This window comes from Paroedura picta, chromosome 5 (assembly GCF_049243985.1).
Source record: "Paroedura picta isolate Pp20150507F chromosome 5, Ppicta_v3.0, whole genome shotgun sequence".
Lineage (NCBI taxonomy): Eukaryota > Metazoa > Chordata > Lepidosauria > Squamata > Gekkonidae > Paroedura > Paroedura picta.
This window is the reverse complement of record NC_135373.1, coordinates 67,991,605-68,012,778: the sequence shown is the minus strand read 5'-3', so window position 1 is coordinate 68,012,778 and position 21,174 is coordinate 67,991,605. Positions and strand designations below refer to the sequence as shown.

General features: G+C 40.2%; 1 protein-coding gene across 6 annotated transcripts in view; it reads left to right on the top strand.

Moving 5' to 3' along the window:
- PTPRZ1 (protein tyrosine phosphatase receptor type Z1) overlaps positions 1-21,174 on the top strand; it is a 123,899-nt gene that overhangs the window by 68,551 nt on the left and 34,174 nt on the right. For 4 of the 6 annotated variants that reach the window (XM_077338391.1, XM_077338388.1, XM_077338389.1 and 1 more), the window contains exons 9-12: positions 620-804; positions 1,915-2,041; positions 11,829-11,869; positions 14,890-18,400. In XM_077338391.1, the coding sequence (XP_077194506.1) occupies positions 620-804; positions 1,915-2,041; positions 11,829-11,869; positions 14,890-18,400 (3,864 nt within the window). The remainder of the gene's footprint in view (positions 1-619; positions 805-1,914; positions 2,042-11,828; positions 11,870-14,889; positions 18,401-21,174) is intronic. The other 2 variants (XM_077338392.1, XM_077338393.1) reach the window with 2 other exon arrangements.

Genomic DNA, 21,174 nt, shown 5'->3' with positions numbered 1-21,174 from the left:
CTGCTTTTTTCTCCAACCTTAAATTCCAAAAGCCTCCCACACATCCTCTCAAACAGTTTGCACTTAGCAATTACTGCTGGCTTTTAAAAAAATTACTATAGTGACGAAGAAGAAGAGTTGATTCTTATATGCCGCTTTTCTCTACCTAAAGTAGTCTCAAAGCGGCTTACAGTCGCCTTCCCTCTCCACAACAGACACCCTGTGAGATGAGTGAGGCTGGGAGAGCCCTGATATTACTGCTCAGTCAGAACAGCTTTATCAGTGATGTGGCGAGCCCAAGGTCACCCAGCAGGCTGCATGTGGGGGAGTGGGGAATCAAACCCAGCTCGCCAGGTTAGAAATCCACCCTCTTAACCATTGCACCAAGCTGGCTCCTACTAATGCATCATTGTTCATACTTCCAGAAAGCTGAATAATTAATTTTAATGTTGACAGCCTGAAGGGGGATGGGGAGTCCTGGTGGCTTAACCAGCAACTGATTTGGTGGCATTTATATTGATCATTTCATTTCCAAAGCCAAGAGGATCCTGTGGTAGTGAGCTTTCTTTTAATATTACATATGTCTTATTCCTGAATTTTTTCAAATGAACTTTAAACAATTCTTTCTCTTTTTTTAAAGTTTGCAGCTTAGAACCAGGAAATGTCCAAACTGATCCAAAGAACTATACCAGCCTTCTGGTAACTTGGGAAAGGCCACGAGTAGTATATGACCCAATGATTGAGAGATTTGCTGTTTTATACCAACAGTTAGATGGAGAAGACCAGACACTGCATGAACATCAAACCGATGGGTATCAGGACTTGGTAACTAGCTATTTTATAGAACTGGAATCTCTTATAATTATTGTGAAGGAATACATTTTCTTAAATACTCTTGAAGGTTTGGGCACAACTAATTAAAAGTTGTCACAATTCTTTTTATGACATTTACCAAAGAAAACAATCAGTAAGAATAAACGAAGGATTTCCATGGGTAGAATGTAACTGCATAATTGTGGTAAAGGAATGGCAACAGATACAGATACATAGAAGAAGAAGAAGAAGAGTTGGTTCTTATATGCCGCTTTTCCCTACCCGAAGACGGCTCAAAGCGGCTTACAGTCGCCTTCCCATTCCTCTCCCCACAACAGACACCCTGTGGGGTGGGTGAGGCTGAGAGAGCCCTGATATCACTGCTCAGTCAGAACAGTTTTATCAGTGCCGTGGCAAGCCCAAGGTCACCCAGCTGGTTGCATGTGGGGGAGCGCGGAATCGAACCTGGCATGCCAGATTAGAAGTCCGCACTCCTAACCACTACACCAAATTGGCACTACACCAAATAGCAGGTACAAGTCATTTCTTTTACACCAGACTTCTTGGTGTGGATAGTATAAATAGTAGATTTACCCATTGTGGTTACCAGTTTCTGGCTGATCTAAGCCCCCGTCATCACTTGCAACTTTTGTGGTACTTATCAGTATCCCATGGCAGTTATATTGTGATGGTCTTGTAGAATACAAGCTTGTGATGGTAAAGTATGTATTACAGGCTTCAGACAGTGCCTTTCTAAATACACCATTTTCCCAAGCCAAAATGGCTGTGTTTGAGTAATTTGCCTGGCTTTAAGAATACTAAAAATATTGTACTTTTTAATCAAGATCCAAGTACCTCATAAATCCCATTGTTGTCAAGTACACATAGAAACATGAGAAATAGTCAAAGTCAAATTTTATTTATGATCATTTAGACCAATGTTCTAATATTCAATTAAAATATCAAATAAGGAGTGTTTAAAATATAAAATATAAACTGTGCCAGGATTAAAACTCATCATTGAAACAGCAGTCACTAAAATGAGAAATATAACCTTTAAAACAAGGAATCTAACCTTTCAAATTAAAGTATTGAATTAAATAATTGTCTCTATCCTTCCAGGGAGCCATTCTGAACAATCTGCTGCCTAATACAAGTTATGTAGTGCAGGTAGTTGCTATTTGTCCTAAAGGCATTCGTGGGAAATACAGTGATGAAGTCGTTGTTGACATGCCTTTAGATGATCCAGGTAAGTGTCTGCATGATCCGGAGGTAATTTTTAGTTGAAAATCTTCAGTGCTGTCTTATTTGCAAACCAGCTGAAATCACAATGCAATGAAATTTCAGTATCAATGCTTTCAACTTTAAATTCTGCTCTGAATCTATTATCTGATACTGTGTTATTATTTTAGATTATGAACCATAATCAAATTCACTTTTACTCTGATTCCAGCAATCTGCTTTTCCCTAAGAAGTATCCACATTAATTTATAATAGTACTTAGAATTTAGTTCAAATTCCTGCCCATCCGTGAGTTATATGAATGAGGGATTTGGACAAATGATTAACATTGTTTATTATTTATACATTATAGTATTCAGCATCAGCAGTTACCAAACATGCCCCCATTGATTCTGAAATATTATTGCATGTTGCTTGTGTAAAATGTTATGTCAATGCAAATGTGGTGATGGAATTCCCTTGCTTCTTAATGTTGGAATGCAAAAATTCAAAGTAATTAACAATTACATTTTGTTTCAAAGCTCTGTTTTCACCCCTGACTGTGAAAGATACAACATCAGTTTTACTCTAAGACTCTTTTGCTTAATCTGTTACTGAAATAAACAATGATTTAATTTTGTAATTAGTTGCTATTCTATATGACTCCCCTAATGTTATTTCTACTTTTATGTGTATTATACTCACTTTCAATGAAATCTTAGTAACAAGGGTGTTGTTATTTCTGTACTTCATTATCTATCCTGCTTCTCTGAAATAAGTATAATTACACAGACAGAAACACTGTTTGGCAGAGAAAAAACACATTTTAATTACTGGGGAATACAATGATTTTTACTCCCGCTACATGAATAGCATAAGATTCAGGAGTAGTTTTTAGAGAGACACAAACTTCTCAGGTAGGCACAGACAGTAGCTACAGATAGGAATTTATTCCTTATTACCCCACTCCCAATAGGGACCACTGCTGGTCCCGATGTTCCACTAGTGTATAGTTTCTTCTCAATCAGGGCAATACAAGTTACAGTTTGTTCCACCTCTCAGGGTGATAGGCAGTGCTTGGCAAGAGAGGAGAGAAACTGGGTTTTTTCTTCCAAACGCCTCAAGAGTTTCAGATCATCCAATATAAATATCTCTTTTTTTCTGACATGTTTATTACTACATCATGGATGCAAATAAGCCCTGCCCAGTCATTTATTTATTTGTTTGTCTGATTGATTTATATACCACCCTTCACTGCAATGTCTCTACATACATACATATAATAGAAAGGTTAAGAGGGGTTAAATTTATTTATTTATTCTATTTATCTACCGCCCTCCCCAGAGGCTCAGGGCAGTTTACATAAAACGCAGAAAACAGTACATGGAACTCAGCTTTTCACAATAACAATAACATTAACATTAAATTGTAACAGAAGTAACAGAGTATAACGATGCAAACAGATCCAGAGGAGAATGTATGGGTGGATTTCTGGGAGGGAGGGAGCAGGGGCCCTGTAAACTTTGGTTTTACTAGCTTATTGGAGTTATGAATCAGAGTACAACATGGAGCAGAGTATACATTGCATTTCAAAGAACAGATATAACACAGTAAAGATTCCACATCTATTCCTATCTTATTTTAACAAATAGAAGGAAGAAAATTTGGATTTTTAAAAATTGGGTCTCTCTGTATTCCATAACTTTTGCTATTTAAAAAAAATGCTGAAGCCATCCATTGATACTAAGGAGTCCAAGAATGCCATTTTGTAGTGATTTCAGTCAACTGTATCACAAGCTTTTCATGCAAAACCTTTTCAGCCATGGCATATGCAATAGACAGGGATCTGATTTGATGATACATTAAATATAAGTTGAGCTAGAGGAAACCACAGCCCATTTATTTTATTTATTATTTATTTTATTTATTATATATGGCAACTCCAGTCCAATTCACATTTAACAGGTGACCCAGCATTCACCTTCAGAATTGGGGGAGGGGGGAGAGATTGGATCATTGTGGGGCTCACATGGCAGTGGCACATCTCTTGTTATCCGCACCACCGTGTCCTTCCTACCTGCGTTCCCTGCTGCTTCTCCAGTCAGAGTCACAGGCCACTCACTCACCTGAACTCTGACTTGCTTGCTCACCAACACTGTTGTCGCTGTCTCCTCCTTAGCTCACCCAACAGCAGCTTTCCCACCTTCTCTACCACCTACCCCCTTTCCTCATTACCTCTCCCACTTCACTGCTGTACCTTCCAGCCACTATGGCTGGGTCTGATTGTTTACAGGGTTGCTAAGCTACCCTTAGAATGGCAGCAAAGAACCTGTGATGAAGTGTCATGAGAACTTGTTTTTTCCCCCATTTATAACTTTGTAAAAGTTTTTTTTTAATTTAACAACCTTTTTTTTCTTTTGGGGATGTTTGTGCAAACCTAAGGGCTGGCCCAGGCTTGTACAAACACTACCCGAGTCTGTACCTGGCCCATTTGTACCTCACTGCACAGCTAATTAGCCCTTTTGAGTTCAGTTGTAGTTCACAAAAAGTTTTAATTACTAATATAGACAGTTTTATTTCTCCAATGTTTGTGTGAACTACAACTGAACTCAAAAGGACTGATTAGCTGTTTTAGCAAAGAATTATCATATGGCATCATATGGTTGTTCATTAATCTGAGGAAGAGTGCCTGCACTTGAAAGCTCACACCTTGACTAAATCTTTGTTGGTCTTAAAGGTGCTATTAGACTCTATTTTTGTTGCACCATAGACCAGTTTAAGATCTCCTTTAAAAATCATCAGCCTTGAATGCCCATATTTGTTTTCTTGCTTCTTGTGGCTATGTTATAGCGGTAACCCTACTTGCTCATGTGAACGGACCACATCTTTACAAGGTAATTCCCTGATCATGTTCAAGTAACCTGGGATGCAAGTATGCTTTTCTTGTAGCGTCTAGATTCTGAAATCTATCAAACTATTATCAGAAAATGTATGAGGGGAGATGGCAGGATGACAGTATTTCTCAAAGAACTACTCAGGTTCATTCAATATATTACAGTTTATTCTTCGATCTCATAAAATCGTGTGGCTGAAAATAATTATCCCGTCATACTTTTGAACATATTTTTGTTCGCTGCATGGCTTCTGTCATGGAGGATAAATTTACACCATAGCTGTTTGTTGTTTGAATACAGTGTCATTGCTTGACGTAGAACTGAACTTGTTTCTTTCTTCTATGGAGAATTAGTGAGAGATGGATTATTTCCAATTTATCAGCCATGTAGCTAATGTTTTATGTTATCTCAAGTATAACTGTAGTTTTAGTAGCTGTGTAAATAGTAGCAACAGCTGGTGAAAATACAAGGATTTTGAGTCTTATGATGCTGCATTTTTTGAAAAGTTAGAGAAAATTGGAAATATTTATATGTTTTAGACCAGTGGTCCCCAACCTTTTTATTACCAGGGACCACTCAATGCTTTTTTTTTTTTTTTTTTTTTTTTATAATGATTTTTTTTATTTTCATAAAGATAGAAATATAATCATCATTTGAGAATATACGACCCCACATTGACTCCACAGTGATATAAACTTTTGCCCAAAACTCTAAGAGCCATGAGTCTAAGAGCCGTCCGCATTTCCACTACATTAAAAAAAAAAAAAAAGGCCTGTTTAGATATACAAAAGAAAAGTTATACAATCTAAGAGCTATCCTAGCAGATATTTCTAGGTTTGAGTTAGATGCTTAACATTAAACATTTCTTATAGCACAGTATGAGTTTTGGCCCTGTATCAATACCCTGATGAAGGGAGAGGAAAGTAGGGCTTTGCCTTAAAGATATACAAAGAAAAAAAATTACAAAAGGATTTCATAATTTCTCCTTATCCTTAATACAGATACATCTACAAACCATTTATACTTGACCCATTCTAAGAGCCATCCTGAAAGGTATAAGTTGAGAGCTTTGCATTTTCTACAGATCAATATGGGCTTTGGCCCTATAACAATACACCAATAATAAAAAAAAAATAATAAGGGGGGAAAGCCCCATTTTATATTTCCAACGCTAACGATTATATTACCTATATGCCTACTAAGAAAAAGAAACAAGAGAGAAAAAAGGCACTGCTTCCCCTTTTTCATAAAAGTAGCAATGTAGAATACAGTATATGTTGTTAATACAGAGAATAATAAGATTTCCAGGTTTAGATTAAATGCTTAACATTAAACATAAAACAATATAAGCTTTCAGTCTTCTATAGCTTCTCCTTATCCTTGGTTCTGATACATCTACAAAACAATTTATGCTTGACCCATTCTAAGAACCATCCTAACAGATATATTTTCAGATTTAAGTTGAAAGCTTAACATTAAACATTTTCTACAAGTCAGTGTAGGCTTTAGTCCTAGGACAATACACTAATAGAAGAAAGAAAAAATAAGGGGGGAGAACCCCATTTTACATTTTCAGCACTAATGATTATATTACCTATATGCCTACAAAAGAAAAGAGACAAAAAAAACAAGAGAGAAAGAGACACTGCTTCCCCTTTTTCATAAAAATGGAAATATAGAATACAGTATAACATTAAACATAAAACAATATGAGCTTTCGGTCTTCTTAAGGGGGTCTCATCTCGAGGCTTGCTACATCTTGTCGTTCCCGTAAAATTATATTCTGTCCCATAGGCCTTTGGCGTAGAAAGTGCAGTTGTACTCTTTCCCGCAGAGTATGCATCGATAAATCTTGAGGCCGTTGCACCTCCTGGACTCCAGTATCAATACAATTTTTTCCCCAGAGAGATCCTTTAAATCGGTTTCTTTCACTGCAGATCCATATTTCTTTTGATTGATTTTTGTACACTGTTGCTTTGAGATGGCTGTATGTCTTTTTAAAAAGGGTGTCCTTATCTGGGCTGCAGAACTCCGGCATCCTATTTTCCGTCTCCAGAATTTCAGATTTCTCTTCTACTGTTGGTTTTCCACCTTGTTTAGAGCTGTCATCAGCCACTGTTATTGATGCATTATTCCTGTTAAAGACGTCTTCCTTGGCATCTTGGATCTCCTTGAAGATATGAATTTCAGATTTCTCTTCTGCTGTTGGTTTTCCACCTTGTTTAAAGCTGTCATCAGTCACTGTTATTAATCCATCATTCCTATTGAAGACTTCTTCCTTGCCATCTTGAATCTCCTTGGAGATATTTTTGATCAATCCATCTAAGAATACTTTGTAATCTTGGGTTTGTATCTCTATTAGATGAGCCAATCTTTTTAACATAGACATGATTTTGACTTTTAAAAAACCCGGCCTCAAACAATTTTACAAGTGGCCAGTAGAGGTCCTCTGTTTTATCCTCTAATGTTCCGGCACAGGCATGTGACGTATTAAAGTCAGTTAAGGCACAGAGTTCTCGTGAGATTTTCCCATTCACAGCTCTTATCTTCTTATCTTCGAAAACCAAAACAATTACAATAAGAGCTTTTGCCAATTAATTCGAGTTGATTTGAGTCCTTCTTCTGCTTAGTTAGGAGAATTAGCCTGCCTCTTAACGAGGTGGCTTCAGGCAGAGCAGAGTAAGAGGAGGGGGGAAACAAAGGGCTTTGATGCAGGAAGAAAGACGAAGAAAAAAAAAAACGAGAGATACTTGCAGTAAATGATGTTTTGGAACTCAGCCGATGTCCTCCCCTCAGTTCAAAGCGTTCATTTGTAGTAAATCATCATGTAGGGTTGAAGCAGATACTTTAAGATTAAAGAAAGAAAAGAAAGTCCGAGGTAGAAAATGGCAGTCGTCCTCTGGACCTGGAACGCTGACAGCCTATAATCCAGGGAGATACACTCCCTAAAGGATTGGAGACGGCCCCAAGAACTTCCTGGGTAGAAAGGTGAGGTGGGGTTTGCGTACCCCTCCTCTTTTCTGCCAATTGCTTGCACAATTGACCCCTGTCAGGCTTCAGAGATAGCAGAGCAGATGCCCTGCCACCCTCTCAGGACGACATCTTTAGCCACACCAGGGACCACTCAATGCTTGACAATTTTACTGAGGCCCACTGCCCTAACGCTCTCTGACTCTGGTCGCTATGGTAATGTTTAAACATCCCTTCAAAATAAGATACAGACACGCCACAACAATGAACATAAGGAACATTTTAATTTCATGGAAATTTTAACTCATGACAATGACAAATCAATGGGAACCCTGAGCTTGTTTCTCTGCAACAAGATAGTCCCATGTGCGCCTGCCGGATCGTGGATGAAGTAAAGGGCCGGGGTGGGGGGAGAAGGCGTCCTTCGTTGCCCACCTCCAATTAGTCGTCGGACCACATGTGGTCCGCAGCCCACAGGTTGGGGATCGCTATTTTAGACTACAATGGGTTCATATTCTAAGAAATGTCTGCAATTCTATCTAGATAACCTGTCAACAGAAGGGAATCACATATCATACAAATTATATTGTACATTTCTAGATCTTATAGTGTGGCAAACAGCAAGTGTGAAGCAAGTTTCATTGAGACTGTTTCCACACTAGGGGGTTGGGCTTGGATATGCATTTGCACAGGGTCAAGTTTCTCATCCATTTCCGCATTGAAATTCCCCTTCTTGGGCACAGACCCGATTTGACCCTCACTTGACCCACACCAGCGGAATCCTCCGAAATCCTTTTTCACTTTTTGAACCAGGAGCTAACAGGGTCTAAATCAGGACTAGCCAGCATTGAAACGTAGACATTTGGGTTTTTCAGTATGACATTATTCCTCACCCCACCCCCATCACATCACTTCTGTCATCAACTCCCCCAACCTCCTCCACCCTTTTATTTTTTGAAAGGCAGATTGTATTACAATGCAATTCCAGCATAACAAGATAGTGGTTGTTGGCTTTATGAGGAACAGTGGAGCCTCAGAACAGCAAAGGGTGGCATGCTGTGTAGGCAAGCCACTGTGGTGATCTGGAGAAGCGTCGGATCACTGTGGATTCAGGCCTGCATAGTTCATCACCCTTCATTACTCCATGGCTCCAGGAAGTGAAGGGGTACAAATTCGAAAGGCAAGCCTCAGCATCCAGCTGGATGAGGGTCCAGATCTCCACAGAGGCCTACACAGCATGCCTCCCGCAGCACTCTGAGACTCCAGGCAACAAAGAGGAGGTATGTGGTGGGTAGGGGGCAGTTTTGTGGCTCGAGGTGGCTAAATTATGAAACATACACATACACCCCCAATTACTCCACACATATTCCAGGCAGCTAAATTATGACAACATACGTCCCGAGGCTCCAGGTGGCAAAGAGGAAGTGCATGGTGGCGGGGGGGGGGGAATTTAATTACATTGGAACTGCATTATAACTTGATTAGGGTGATTAAAAAACACTGATTTCAGACTTGGAAAGGGGGTGTTCGAAGGCAACAAAATGGTGCTGGCAGATGATTGGGTGTTTTTGTCATGTGATGAAAATGAAGATTTTTTAAAAGATTTCTGGGAAGTTTCCACTTCCTGTCCTTTGAGCTTCAGGGCAGAAACAAATCTGGGGGCTGTATTCAGGGGCAAAAAAAAGGGGGAAGGGGGGTAAAGGCTCTCAGTGCAGAACTTGACAAAGGTCTAGGGTGTGATCCTTTTTAAAAGCAGGAAGAACCATGAAAGGGCATCTGGGTGAGTCCTCAGTGTAGAAACTGTCTGAGTCTAATTTCTTGAAATTAGATACTGGGTACTGCACAGGCAGGGGGAGGGTGGGAGGGGAATTTTAATTGTTATATTGTTTTATGCACTATTGTGAGCCACTGTGAGGCAACTTAACATGGGAGAAGCAGCCTATTAGAATAATTAATTCATTAATTAACAAATCTCGTTGATAAAGGCTTGATCTTAAATATAACAAATAAATGAAACTTATTGTGAGTTTATTACTAGGATTGCATCCATTAGCTTGTTTCTTTTTCTTTTTTAAATCACTCATCCATACAACTTGTCTAGATTTTTGGATAAAGCAGTTGTTCTGCGTAAAGTGTTTTTTTTTTAAAAAACAATATGAAATTCAAAATAAAATTCAAATCAAAAGAAATTCAAACAAAAATTACAACAAAAATAATGATGCTTCTCTTTAATTAAAATAAAGGTTGTTTGAAAAGTCTACTGAACAATTTTAATATATATGTATTATGGAAGTGCCATATTAAGTGTGGTTAATGGATATGTAAAACTTTCATTATACACAATTGAGAAGCCAGGGAATATCATCATTATTTTTTACCTAGCCAACTAATCTACAGAAAATAACAGGTAAGACATTTTTTTAAATGTATATATTATATCTGCTTTTGTTTGTAGATGACTTTTTAATGTTATTCATTTATTTTTAAAACAATATATTAGCTGTTTTTTAAAAGCCAGAAAAAAGCCCCCAAGACTCCTCTAGAGGGGGCCATGGCCACTGTGGGGGGGGGAACGCCGACAGGGACCTGGCTGGTGGGAGAGAATTCCCAGCATTGGCATTCTCTGGGCAGGGTGTGTGTTGCCATGGCAACAGGGGGTGTGGGTGAGCTAGGCGTCAGTTAAACGGATGGCCTGACATTGCTTGGCCTCTTTTCCCCATCAGGGCACCCAAAGACACAAAACCCACCCTCCCTCCCTGTTTATGAATTGTTGGACTATTTGTTAGATGTTGGATTGTATTGTTGTTTAATTGTCACAGCTGGCGGAAATGTAGCATGGGAAGGATCAATTTTGGGGTGGCTAAGCTTGCTCGCTGGCCTCCCCTAGATTTGGGGGGCCCCTTACGGGGTTGTGTGGATGCGGATGCAGAGCCTGGTTGAAGGCTTGCATTTCCAGGAGGCAGGAGAACCCAACAGAGGCTGACGCCCGGAGGGGTCACTCCATGTTGCCTCCCCCCTTTTTCAGCCTGCCATGATGTCCAGGATTCTGGGCTGGATAGCCAATGCAACCTGTTGAGGGGCAGGCTGCAATGGGCTGCCTTGTGGTCAGCTGACCACAAGAGAGCAAATTTCTCTTCCCACGCTCAATGTATAATAAAGGCTGTGGCCAAATTTTTATGCCAAATTATGGTTGTCAGTGTTCTTATTAGGCGGTCAATATCCCTCTGCAAGGCAATGAGTATCCTATCTGTCAAGACACCTTGTTATTTAAGGAGTAAACCAGTATGACCTTTAGTCTCTGCATTCTGGAATAAACCAAGTGCAGGAGGAGAGGCTGTATTCTTGAGGATTGTAACCTTGATAGGCCTGACTTTTTTAAAAGTCTTTTTGGCGGTTATCAATAGATTAGTATGCAGGAGACACAACTATGATTGCTAGCTCTGAGTTGGAAAATACTTGGCGCTTTTAGGACCCTTGGGACCATGAGGTTTGGCAAGGGACCTCAGCAGGATACAATGCCATAAAATGTTCCCTCAAAAGCAGCCAATTTCTCCAGGGAAACTGGTCTCTGTTGTCTAGAAATCAGTGATAATAGAGGGAGGCCTTCAGGCCTCACCTGGAGGTTGGGATCCCTAGTACATGCATTTGAATACTTTTCCTGTTAACTGTTAGGAATGGTATTTCCACTGCTGAATCACACCTTGCCTCTTGCATCTCCATTTTTCTACCAAACTCCTTGTTAAGTCCTCCACAGTAACAACACAGAATAGGCCTAGGTCATTTGGTAATGCTATTTGTGATATTGTCATACATGATTTCTTTTTTACAAAATATGCTTGATGTATCATTTCTTATGCAGACATGTAGTTTAAGATACTATTTTTCAGAGTAATGTCTCTGGTGAGATTAATATATTAGTTTATCTACTGAATTTTTTTGTTTGTTTTATAGAAATTGAATTTACAGACTTGATTGGATCTGAAGACTATGAGGTATTGAATCATCTGAAATCCTTTCCTATTTCCCGATGCCAGGATCACAAAAAGCTTCCATCGATATACTGCAGTATATTTCAAACAAAAATAAAACTTTCATAGTATCATTTGTAGAAATATTTTTAAAAAATACTAAAGCAGTTTACTGGAACTTGTTATGAAATCTGTAAGGCTGCCCCTGAAGATGTGAATGCACTTTCTGCTTGTTTCTCCCTGCAATGTAAATTTTTTAACACCCCTGCTTCAGTTTATTGACTGTTGTTTCAAGAGGCCCAAAAATTTGGATCCCAGTTGTATCAAGGCACATTTTTAAAGACTGGATCATTCTAAATAATAGAATAATAATTGTTTAGTTAATCAGAGATTTAGGGATTTCCCCCCAAAGAAACATCACATGAAACCATGGTTTTATTAAACTACTAGTAATCAAGCCCGCTGCAGCTAAATGCAGCGGGCGCTAGGCACTTACTGTGGCGTCGGTGTTTCGGCGGTGGCTGGCTTGCTCGGTGGTCGGCGGCGGCGGCGGCGTTCTCTTGTCGTGTGCGGCACTCTCTGGCCTCTGGCGAAGCACCCAGGCCAGCGAGCGCAGGTCCGGCTCCTCGGCCAGCAGCGGCAGGAGCGGAGTCGCGGAGTCGCGGCTGCGACGTTCTCGCAGGTCCGGCTCCTCGGCCAGCAGCGGCAGGAGCGGAGTCGCGGAGTCGCGGCTGCGGAGTCGCGGCTGCGGCGTTCTCTCGTCGTCGGCGGGCTGGCGCAGCGAGAGGCGCTTTGCGCCTCTCGCCGCGCCAGGCCGCGAGGCAGGGAACCCCCGGCAGCCGCGCTTTGCGCGACTGCCGGGGGCTCCCTTGGGCAGCGGCCTGACGCGGCGAGAGGCGCTTCGCGCCTCTCGCCGCGCCAGGCCGCCAGGCAGGGAACCCCCGGCAGCTGCGCTTCGCACGACTGCCAGGGGCTCCCTGGGGCGGCGGCCTGACACGGCGAGAGGCGCTTCGCGCCTCTCGCCGCGTCAGGCCGGGAGCAACTTATTATTGTTGTTGTTGTTGTTGTTGTTGTTGTTGTTGTTGTTGTTGTTGTTGTTGTTGTTGTTGTTGTTGTTGTTGTTGTTGTTATTATTATTATTATTATTATTATTATTATTTCTAGACCGCCAGGCCAGCCAGACCGGCCCATGGCGGTTTACAATAAATATATAAAACTATTAAAACCCTAATAAAAATACAAATTATCAATGGCGACAACAACAAAACCTATCCTTTTCCATGAAACCTCAACTCTGCCCACTAAAGATAGTCCAAGGCGGTGTCAGCCTAAGGGTCCTGTTCACAAGAACGGGAAGGAGGGACCCGATCTTACCATCCCCGGCCCACTGCCCACTCTCAACCAAACGCGTGGTAGAAGAGCTCTGTCCTGCAGGACCCACAGAACCCAGAGACCCCCAACAGGGCCCTCAGCTCTTCCAGGAGCTTATTCCACCAAAAAGGCCCTGGCGCTGGTCAAGGCCAGGCGCACTTCCTGGCAGCCCAGGACAACCAGCAAATTCATACCCACAGAGCGGAGGGCTTGTAACATACAATTTGGAGAAAAGTTTTGATGAATTCAAAAGCTTGCATGCTGTCATATGTCTTTGGGGTTGGTACTAATAAAAGGCATTGTATATATTATTTTTCTGGAATTTACACAAGCATGCTGTTTATAGTTTTTAATGAGAAAGTTGCTTTGGTATTCATTGGAAGAGAAAGCTGGAGGAAAAACAAACAACAGGTTCTCTGTATTTCTCCCACTGAAGGCTCCCTTTTGTTCGGTTTGCTTCCTAGTCAATCATCCTTTTATCTTTCCTCAGCATCTTCCTTTTTTCCTGAAAAATCCACACAATTAAGTGTGATTTATTAGGTAGCATACAACTTCCCTGCTATACCACTACCTGGGACACTGTTGTTTTTCCCTAGCAAACCATATCCCAGGTACTTCGGTAGTGATTCCCACAAGCATATCAACACTTGCCCAAGGAGTGTAGTCAGTCCAGACAACTCCTGGTTGTCTTCCCATCTTCACAGACACATCATGGCAGCACAGTATCAATCGCATCTGCGAGAAGACACTCAGGAGGACTCTGATCAGGTTCCCTGTTGTTGGTCCAAGCTTTTGAAATGGCTTACCAGAATAGATGCAGAGTTTACATTGTTGAAGGCACACAAAACAGTTTTATTTCAGAGAGCATTTGGAGGTGGGTGAAAAGTCTCAGCAGACTTAACACTATGTTTTAGAATATGTGTTGATGTGCATTGATTTGTATGTGAATGGCCTTTTATTTTTGTGTTCTCCAAATTGTAGTTGCACTGTTAGCTGCCAGGGAAATAATCAGAACATGATTTTTAAAGGAATAAATAAATTAGTGGGGTACAACAGTGGACAGACTTGGAGCCAAGTAATCAACGTCCAGAAGAAGTCCCAAAATCTTTATCACAATGAGGCATTAGTCCTTTGTCTTCCTGCATGCATAGAGACAGAATGGCTTATCTTTCAGAGCTTAGTGGAGTCCCAGATTATGGCTCAGTAAAGTGCCCGATCTCCTTCAGTGCTGCCCAGCCCATGTGCTAGTCCCTAAATGAATGCTGAAATACTTGGTTAAGAAAGCTGCAATTACATTTGAGGCAATCAATAATTATAGTTATAATACTCTAGTCCTATTGTGACTGTCCAAAATATTCATTAAATATGCTTGAATGTGGTTTTGTTCATTGAATTAAGCCAAAATTATTAAATTAGAAACATCTGTAATTAAGAAATATCCTACCACAGTTATACCCTTACCATCAGTTGTGTTTGGGTGCACATAAGAGCCTCTTAAAACAGAAGAGCCTCTGGTCAAAAATTCCAAGTTAGCAATAAAGCCTGATGAGCAGAGAAAAATACACCACTGTATTATGCAGGAAAAACTACAATGTTTATTTCAATATAATCTACATCCCTTTATTCAGACCTTAACTTTGTTGTATTTGTGTATGTGTTGTTGTTTTCTAAAGGAAGAAGAAGAAATGGAGGAGGCCAGAGCAGGGGTGGGATATGAAGCTGCAGTATTTCCCAGTACAGACAGTGTAACAAACCAAATAAGGAAAAAAGAATTCCAGGTGACAACATCTAGCTACAGTCTGGAGAGGATGGGGACAAAATTCAATGAAGCTGGAACACACAGATACTTAGCAAGGGAGGAAGACTTTTATGGAAAAAATGATCAGTCCAAATCAATTCATCATCCAACCTCTCAGTCATTTTCTGAAATACCAAAGGAACAGAAAGACGAGACTATGGAATCCCACGTGGTTACTGCAACTGTCCCTCCAGCAAGCAGCTCCACCAAAGGTAAAGGGGAGGAATATGCACACACTTCTGACAATGAGCAGACAAGAGTCACTGCTTTTGAAAGTAGCGAAGATGATATAGAGGTGTCTGCTTTTAAACCTGATCTAGATACTGATGACTCTTGGAGTTCTAGTCCTACCACCTCTTCTAAATGGTTAGTTACTGCAGAGACATCCCCAGAAAATACCTTTAGTTCAGGAAGCCCAGAAGCAAGCATGCATGACGACCTTTCTGAAACCTATATTAAAATTCCATCAGAAGATTTAGCACATCCAAGACCTGAAGATTCTGCAGAAACAGTACTTGCACTTGATGAGAATTCATGGTACCTTAATGGTACAGGTATTGCTGCCGTCCCATTGGATACTAAGCAGTTTTTTCATACTAGTCCCCCAAATTCTGCTGCAATGCCTTATCCCAGTGGTCCACTGCTTTCACAAGACGATTCTGCTGTGGATGTAGAATTGCCACATTCTCCCACCTTTGCTTACTCCCCTGCGGAGTTGTCACCTCACTCTGTCTCTGCAAATTCTGAAGAACACAGCTCTGCTACTGCTCCCAATGAGGCACTCTTTCAGACAACTCAGCCAGTGTTTAATGGTGAGATACCACTTCAACCTTCCTACAGTAGTGAAGTGTTTCCTCTAGTCACCCCTTTATTGTCTGGTGCTCAGATGCTCAGCACTTCCCCTGCTGCATCAATTAGTGGTGTCACCTTGCATGCTACACCTGTATTTCCCAGTGTTGATGTGTCATTTGAATCCACCCTGTCTTCCTATGATGATGTGCCTTTGCTTCCATTGTCCTCTGCTTCCTCCAGTAGTAAAATGTTTCGCCATCTGTACATGGTTTCACAAACATTCCCACAAGCTTCTGCAGCCATTGAGAGTGATAAGGTATCTCTGCATGCCTCTCTGACGTTGCAAGAACGTGGCACGTTAATTCAGTCAAGCCTTGCTCAGTTTCCTGATGTGACATCACATCAGACAGTCCACAGCGCTTCAGAGACATTGATATTTGATCATGATAGAACTCACTTGTCCCACGCTGAAACACGCAACAGTGATTTAGATATGCATGCACTGTCTACAATGTCTGAACTTACCTATGCTTTATCTAGTAATGTGGGCTCTCTCCAAACTATCGCTGCATCCTATTACTCTTCAGAATTCGCTCATGATTCTGTTGGCACCTTTCAACAGGGTCTGCTGTTTAGCAGCTATAGCCATGTGCTGGTGCATAAGCCTTCTTCTGCAATCCCACAAGCTGACGCTTTGCTGCGGCCTACGTGTTCTTTGTCTAGTGAAACGGAACAGTCTGATGCATATTCTGGTAGTGAGACCCCTTTGCCTGACACAGATATTTTGTCCGTGCTTAAAGCTTCTGAGCACAGTCCTTCCGGTGAATTGATAGGCAACACACCTGGGTTTAGTGGTGATGTTGAGACACTGCACAAAAGCAATGTGATGCATGGATATGACAGAGAACTGCAAATTCTTTCTTTCAGTGAAGTGGCTTCCCCTGCTGGAAGTGATATGCTGACTGAACTCCCAACAGCAGTTTCTAGTGATGAAACTAATCCGCAGGATACAGCCGTGCAAGAAATCCTCATTACTGTTTCTAGTGCAAAGGGAATCCTTCCAGTGTCTTTTGCTTTTCCTGTTACTAAGGTGTTTGATGCTGATGTCAGTAAGCTCTCAAAAAGTCATGTTCCTATTCCGCCTTTGCGTGTTACAACCCCAGCCTTTGATGAGACTTTCCTTAAGCCTGTGCTTAGTGTGACCGCAGAGCAAGCTTTCTCTACCCCTGCTTCTAGCAACGTAGTGTCTCCTTCCACCCAACAGTATTTTTATCAGGCTTCAGCTACATTAAGCAATAACTCATTGCTGCAAACTTCCTTTCAGACCTCTGCTGATGTTTCACTGCTTAGAGCTGTGCCTAGTGATCCAGTATTGATTGAAAAGAACACCAGGGCCAATAATAGTAGTTCTGCATTTGATCAAATATTGCACCAAGTGATACCAGGTTCTGCTGCAAATAAAACAGTGCCGCATTCTACGCCGGCGTCATCTGCTGTAAATAGCTCACATACCACCAGTAATGCAAGTGTAACTGTTTCTGATGTGAGGCATGAATATATTCCCCATGTTTTGGTTAACAGCAAAGACATACACCAGGCTGCTCCTTCAGTGCACAGGAATTCTGAGTCCGATGAGTCAACCAGTTTAGAAAGTACAAATGCTTTCCCCCTCAAAGCAGTGAACACAGCGACTATCCCTGTCTTGCCAACTGATACGTTACCAAATACTTATGCCACCAGCCATAGTCTTTCAAGTGTTTCTCAAAAGGATAAGGTTGTCCGCTTTCATTCAGGTTCAAATATTGTTGATATTGCAGAACCTATGCCAGAAGTAACTTCTAATTCTATTCTTCATGCCTTTACAAATGTACCAGATATGTATGTTACCTTTTCAGCTGATTCTCTTGGCACTGAAGGTGATATTAATTTAAACACATTTTTAACTCCCACTAAAGTAACTGCTCAGTTGTCAACTGCTGCCAATTCTGATTTGTGGTCTTCTTTTGTTGATGAGGATTATGATTATGATAGTGGCTTGCCCATGAATGGTTGTCATACATGCATTTCCCCTAGAGACACTCAGGAGGAGGTAGATGAACCAGATACAAAGGTAAACATTGTGAATGATCAGCATAATCTAATTATCAATTCACACACTGAACTATCGAAAGAAAAGGAAGAAGAGAAAATAGCTACATTCACTCTATCAGATCCTAGGATAACCCATGATGTGGACCAAATGAAACACAGACCACTCTCAGGATTGGCTTTGAAAATCAAGGCTCAAAAACAGAGTGATCCATCCACATTGGACAACCAAATTCAGACTGGTAGCAACCCATTGCAAAAGGCACCAAAGTCTAAGTCATGGGCAGTTTTGGCAAGTGATGAAGAGAGTGGTTCTGGTCAAGGTACCTCAGAGAGCTTTAATGATAACGAGACATCTACAGATTTCAGTTTTTCTGACCTTAATGATCATGACTCTGAGGGAACAGTTGGAGCAGGTAACTCAAAATTAACTTCTACATCACAACAATCATCTATAGCATCTATACCTAGTGGTCACTCACCAGTATTCAACATTTCTGAGGCAGGTTAGTTATGGTTGTCTGTTGCCTCACTTTGCATAGCTGTAGCAGCATTCTGCTAATGGGCATGAAAGGAAGATAATGTGTTGAACAAAGGAGATTACCACATGTGTTTCAGCTGCAGGTACAATAGAATAGAAGAGGGATAAAGCACTGAAATAAGTTGCTTGTGTATATAATACTAGATTCAAATCTGCCAGCTAATTTTGTTTTAATTCAGAGTTTCTTGCAATTATGAGACAGTAAGAACAATATGCTGCATTCCAAGGATTCATCTACACTTCAAGTTAAATGATTATAACTATTGTGATCTATCCAAATTGTCTTCAGGATTGTTCTTTTCTAAGACTACTTAACATTTTTAAAGGTTTTCTTGACAACTTAAATAACAGTGAACAATGTCTGGAGCTGAAACAATGACAACTAAAACTCTTTGCAGTACAGATACACACTAAAATTATAGTTTTCTATTTAAAACCTAAGAACATTTTGGCTACCCAAATATTTAGTTGTTGTGTGTGGCTTGAGAGATGCTATAATTCTTTAATTATGTATTTTGCATGTTCAGTTGGTAATGTAAAAGATGTTTGATCATAATAGAAAAATATTTTTAATTTTGGTTTTCCTTCTTTAGGTGTGAATAGTTTGCAAAATATCATGAATTTATGTCTAATCTGCTGTTTTTCCTCCTAAAATTTCTATTTGTGCTGTCTAGTGAAACAAAAAGATCTCTTAGGAATTCTAAGAAATTAAAACATTTTTGAAATTATATTGGCTACCAATTCATCTGATGTGGCTTTCCCAAAAGAACCATGAGAATTGTAGTTTAAAGAGAAGCACTGAGACTTCTTTGTTAAAGGTTTGTCACCTTTTACAAAGCTGTAATCCCCAGTATTCTTGGAAGATGAAATGAAATTTAAACCCATACCCAGTCTGTACTAACAAGCTATATTTGTTTGAATGTGTTTCCAACAGGGGGCAGCATTAGCAAGCTAATTCCCTTACTCTGAGGGAATAATTGGAAAGCTTGCAGATGCCTGTGGCTTCAAACCTTGGCCTAACTTTGGCCACAATCACAGGAAAGCAATACAGGAATTTTGAAAAAATATGCAGTTATTCTATTGCAGGACTGTTTGCTTCACTGAAGATACACAGAAGCCATATGGCTTAAAAATGAAAAATGCACTGTTCATCCAGAGTGTGTGAAAGGCACATAAGATTGCAGTACTGAGTTGTTTTCTGCATAAAATCTTTCCTGAATGTAAACGGTTAAAGAGAAAAATTAAGATCTTGGTTTCCAAAGACAATGTTACATGAATTAGAAGTAGCATAATTTATATATAGTCAGTTGTAACTAAATGTAAAATCCTTCACTGCAATTGACAAGAAAGGGCTCTAAAAGGATGGTGTTAAAGAGCTTTGTATAATAAATAATGGTTAGGCAATAGCTCTTGTTGGCAACTGAGACTCTCTGTCTTTTCTCTTTAAAGCCCTTCCATGGGAATGATTTCCTTCTGACATATTACTTATTTTTCTGTTCTTCTAGCAGCAATTTAAAAATCATTCTACCAGAAGGTCTTACTTCTCATTTATGGATGTCTAGTTAAATCTGTTCTTCATATGACAGTAATAAACACTGAACTTTTAAAACTGTAATGTGAAGAGTCTCTCCTTGCTAAGGAGAAGAATTAAACATGTGGTGGTGGTGCATGAGTTATAAACATTTGTGAATGCATATTTTTACCTGAAATCTTTTATCTATTTAAGCCTGCTTTTCTATGTACATAAGTGGGATAAAAGTCTTAAAATACCATATATCATGTAATTCATTGAATACGTTTAATAAGAATGTTTACTGTAGGATTGGCAGGGGCTATGGGTCAGAGATGGAAGGCCCAGGTTCAATCCCTGGCATCTCCAGGTGATAGGCAAGACTTCCACCTGAGATCCTGGAAAGCCACTACTAGTCTAAGTCGGCAGTGCTCACCTTGATGGACTAATGGTATAACCAGTATAAGGCAGCATGAAGCTGCCTCATACTGCCTCATAAGAACCACGAGCAAATGGTCTGCTAGGGGAACACAGTTTCCTGTCTCCCTGTGATTTTTGAATTTACTCCACCAGATGTAAAACTGCTTCTGAGGGCTGTAGATCATTCTGAGATATGAGTTGTGGGGGGAGGGAGAATGCATGATGAACATGAAGTTCAAAAAATTGCAGATCACCTTGTTCTGTTTGTACAAGTGCCTTCTGCGATGCCAATGCATATAGTTGTTACGTTCATTTGTTTGTTTTAGTGCAAAAATACTTCATATAGCTGATTTTAAAAATTCTTACAACAACCCTTTAAGGGAGACTAGTAATATTATTCCTCTCCTAGTATAGAATAAGGGCTGGCAAAAATTTACTTACATCCACTTTTTGTGTTCATGGCTAAGATAAATTCAAATTTCCTAAATCATCTCTCATTCTCCTTTTAATCTTTATATGGTATTATATCTGTTTTAGCTCTTGTCATGTGAATGACTTCATTAGTAAATAATCTTAGGACGACTTACTATAAGCAAAAAGTCCAGTATGCCACCACATTCAATACTTTATCTTGGTTGAGGACTTATTATAAAGTATCTCTTTGGTGATGGGGAGCGTTTTTTCAAGTGAGTCCTGTGTTTTGATATATCTGAAAATACACTCTGGGAACACCTGATATGTTTGCCTAGGTTGTTCAGATGTTACACATGGAATCCAGGTTAATCAAAACTTTTTTGAGGCTAAAGCCA